Below are 3,837 nucleotides of genomic sequence, written 5' to 3' on the forward strand. Positions count from 1 at the left end.
TTCCTGCTTTGCCACTCGTCAATCCACAAATTTCCGTTCCTTTCGACGAAGGAGCTGCCGCCCTGCCACTAAAGAAACGGCAAACGGTGAAAAGGCGTCACCTAATTCGCGCGTGGAGTCACAGAAAGGGTGTTGAGATGTCATGCTAATTTTGTATTATACTATTTCTATACATTTTTACTTGTCGGTGTTTCAATTATTTTTTGTGATGTATGGTTTGTTAACATGTCGATGGCACCTTTGATGCAGTCATACGTATTACCTCAGTCTTCTATTACCTTAATAAACGAGTGTTATACACGTGTTCGTTGATAGGGCTAGAAATTACTACATTAATAAAAAAGAATATACATTGTTAGATTTATGTTGATATAATGTTTTATATTAAATCTAAGAAACCATGCCTGATACAATTAATAAATAACATCGGAATAAAAAAATGGAAATAGTGTTTGGTTTCATATAAATTTGGAAGCAAAATACCTAAATGAGAGTCATGAAAGCACAATAAGTAAAGGCCAAATTCAAGTAAAAAACTATGGAAAGTTGGTACTTTAATCGCCATACAAATTGGAAAGAAAATACCTAAAACAAATAGTTCTTGTAAAACAAAATTAATAAATAGGTAAATTCAAAAAATAGTAATTTGATTTTCATATTTTTTGAGAACAACTAAATATAGAGTACGGTTATGATGTTATGAAAGTACATTTGAAGATTTATTTCTAGGATGTTGCAAAGACATCAAGTAGTTTTTACATTATTGCAAGAGGGGATATTTGCCGCATGAACATCCTTTTGCGGGTATGTGCAAAAAAACAAAAACAAAAAAGAATCAACGCGTGCTCTAGTTGCTATACTAGCACAACCGGACCAGTTCAGGCCGACCAAGTTGTATTACTTGTTTACTTTTGGCCTAAAGATGTAATTGTGAAAGAGTCAGCGAAACATGTACGAAATGTATGATGGCAGTAATATAAACTGAACTTATTCAACTTTATTTAACATATATATTCCGAATACAGAAACACAAATCAAAGAATCACGTACACAAAACTCTCCAGTGTTTGAAGAAATCAAACAAAGGGCAAATGACGAAAACACAACAAAGATAACAATAACAGTTGACATTACGACAAATACACCGCATCTCGGTCAAGAATAAAAAACCAACAACTGAACCGACCGACGATAGATCCTTCACCAATCACCGTGCCGTTTTTCTAAAGAACGATCGTCTTTCACGCGTTGCACACTTGTGCAGTTGCAAGACGATCAACTAGTAGTGGTTTATCGCCCTGCAGTTCTTCCTGACCTGCCCCTGGTACCCGGTCTTCACCTCGATGCTGGCCATCTTCACCATGGCCTTCTCGAACCTGTCCTCCCACCACCCGGGGATTTTGGCGTTCTCCACCACCATCTTCGCCGTCTCCGGCGATGTCAGCAGCGCCGCGTCGGAGGTGAACAGCACGGTGTGCGACAGCACGTTCCTGTAGTACTGGCTGTCCATGTCGTTGGGCGTCACCACGTCCTGCACCACCGTCGGGTCGTCGCCGCTGCCGCTCGTCGCGTTGGCCGGGCATCGGCTCCTGAGGAACCCGGCCAGCCCCGGGTTGATATCGGAGGGGACGTCGAGGCGGTCGGAGACGAAGGACGAGCAGTGGGACTGCCCGACGGTGTGCGCGCCGGAGAGGACGACGAGGTCCTCCACTGACATCCCCTTGACGACGAAGCTGGAGATAAGGTCGCTGAGGTTGGACGTCGGCGGGACCAGGAACTTGAGCGGTTCGGAGGCGTTGGAGAAGGTGCCGTCGAGGCGGCCCGCCGGCATGTCGAAGCTGACCCTGCCGTGGCTGAGGAAGCAGGACGCGTCGCGGGCCGCGAAGGCGATGATGTCGGCGCAGGAGACGACGCCGGGGCAGGCCGCCTCGAGCGCGTGCTTGATCGCGTCGATCAGCTCGAAGCCGCGCAGGCTCGGGTTGTTGGGCGGGCTCAGCTTCTCCGGCGTCGGGCTGAACGGGGTCGGGTCCAGAAGGATGGAAGCATCACAGCCCTAGTCAACCATGAAACAAGTTTAGCTTACCTAACCTTGTCAGAGTATATACTATATAGTACTTGCAATATAAATCTGTTATTTGCACTAACTATAATTTGGCGCACTCTGATGATATGTAAATTAAATGATAAAATACCTCGACGAAGCAGTCGTGGAAGAGCATCCGGATGACGGCGGCGCCATTGCCGGGGTTCTGGCCGATGGCCTTCTCCATGACGGCCTTCACGATGGCCTCAGCCTGGGGGCACTTGTAACGGTAGTACCCTAGCTCCAGAGGGTAGTACGGGCTGGCCCGGCACGCCACGGCTAGGAGCAGCAAGGTGAGTGCGGCCAAAACGGGCATCTTCGATGAAGTAGCAGCAGTGGCCATGTTTGCTAGAGATGTGCTTGGCATTTCTCGCACTCAATGTTTGAGTAGAGAATCTCAGAATGTGATGTGGAAGAAGTGATGATGGGGAGTTGCTGCTCAAGTGAGAAGCTATATAGGCGGGAGGGGTGCAACATTGACCATGTCATTGTGCATAAACCATACACAACATGTGCATGGGCTTAAAAATTGAATAAGAGTTTGGTGAGCAATTTGCTCTACTATGTTTTTTTTGTAGTTAATAATTACCTTTCAGATTGGAGCAAGGGAAAACTGAGGCGTGCTTTAGTCTGTTAGACAACAGCAGTTCACTAACCCCGGATGGAGGCTGCTCAACGAATGGGAACTATAGCTAGGCTACACTTAAATTTAATTTGGATCGAGCAAATCACCTTGAGACTATACACAGGCTAATCGTGGTCAACTCTTATTTTCGTGGATAGTTTCGCAATGATCACAAAGTGAAAACCATATCCCTGGATATAAGCTGTTCAATGAATGAGAACTATTGGCCTACACTCTTTTTACGAAACACAGTAGAGACGCAAACACTCACATACATGTACACATGATTACCTCTAGAAATACACACACGCAAAGCCAATCTATAAGAACCTCTAAAAAACTTGTCGATATAATATCATAAGATTGACAAAGTTACCATAAGTACTTCGTTGTTGATAGGCACGCCACATATCAATTAAAAAATAGCATCATTAATTTCTAAAATATATCTAGAAAAATATGAGCATCCTTGTTGAGTCGAGATATGAGACAATGCATAACTTTGGATTTTCTCAACGCAAGATATAATTGATTTCGTATTAAGTTCAGGATCAACCTAACTAATCGAGGCCATTGCATATATTTTTCTTTTTGCGGCTACACAATTGTAAATCCTACATTCACCAGCTATTGCCCCCACATCCCATCCCCATTGTCAGGATGCATCATGCCACATGAGTCAATGAACCATTTAACCCGGGATTATAGTAGACCATAGCTGTGAGTACCCTAGGAACCATGCCATACGACACCTTCCAGTCCCCCCAAAGTAGGGCAACGGTGTGTTGCTTCACCCGCCAAGCCTTTGAATACTTGACATGGTATCCACTAAAGGCGAAGATGGACTCCACGAGGGATGGTATCAATGTCTCACTGTCTTTACGGATAATGCCTAGGATATGCCCGCCCAAGGTACTTTGCTGTGCACTGGCACGTGCACTCCCCTTCGGCTGTGGAAGGACGACAGGTATGCGGTTGCACAACATTTGAAATCCTCCATTGTTTGGTGCTTGGATATTAGCTGAGACCATACACGCCAATGGCATCCTTTGCTTGCACAATTACATTGGTACCTTAAGTTTCTTGTTGGAGTGAAACTACGCTAAAAGGGCTATGTAAACCTCACTGC

General features: G+C 45.0%; 1 protein-coding gene across 1 annotated transcript; it reads right to left on the reverse strand.

Moving 5' to 3' along the window:
• Window positions 1–977: 977 nt before the first annotated feature.
• Window positions 978–2,518, reverse strand: LOC101753799 (peroxidase 2). The gene is made up of 2 exons (XM_004984218.4): window positions 2,193–2,518; window positions 978–2,053 (listed from the first exon to the last, which is right to left on the reverse strand). The coding sequence occupies exons 1-2, from the start codon at window positions 2,448–2,450 to the stop codon at window positions 1,280–1,282; spliced, it is 1,032 nt and encodes a 343-aa protein (XP_004984275.1). The 5' UTR covers window positions 2,451–2,518; the 3' UTR covers window positions 978–1,279.
• Between the last annotated feature and the right edge of the window lie 1,319 nt (window positions 2,519–3,837).

This window comes from Setaria italica, chromosome IX (assembly GCF_000263155.2).
Source record: "Setaria italica strain Yugu1 chromosome IX, Setaria_italica_v2.0, whole genome shotgun sequence".
In the NCBI taxonomy this organism is placed as follows: Eukaryota; Viridiplantae; Streptophyta; class Magnoliopsida; order Poales; family Poaceae; genus Setaria; species Setaria italica.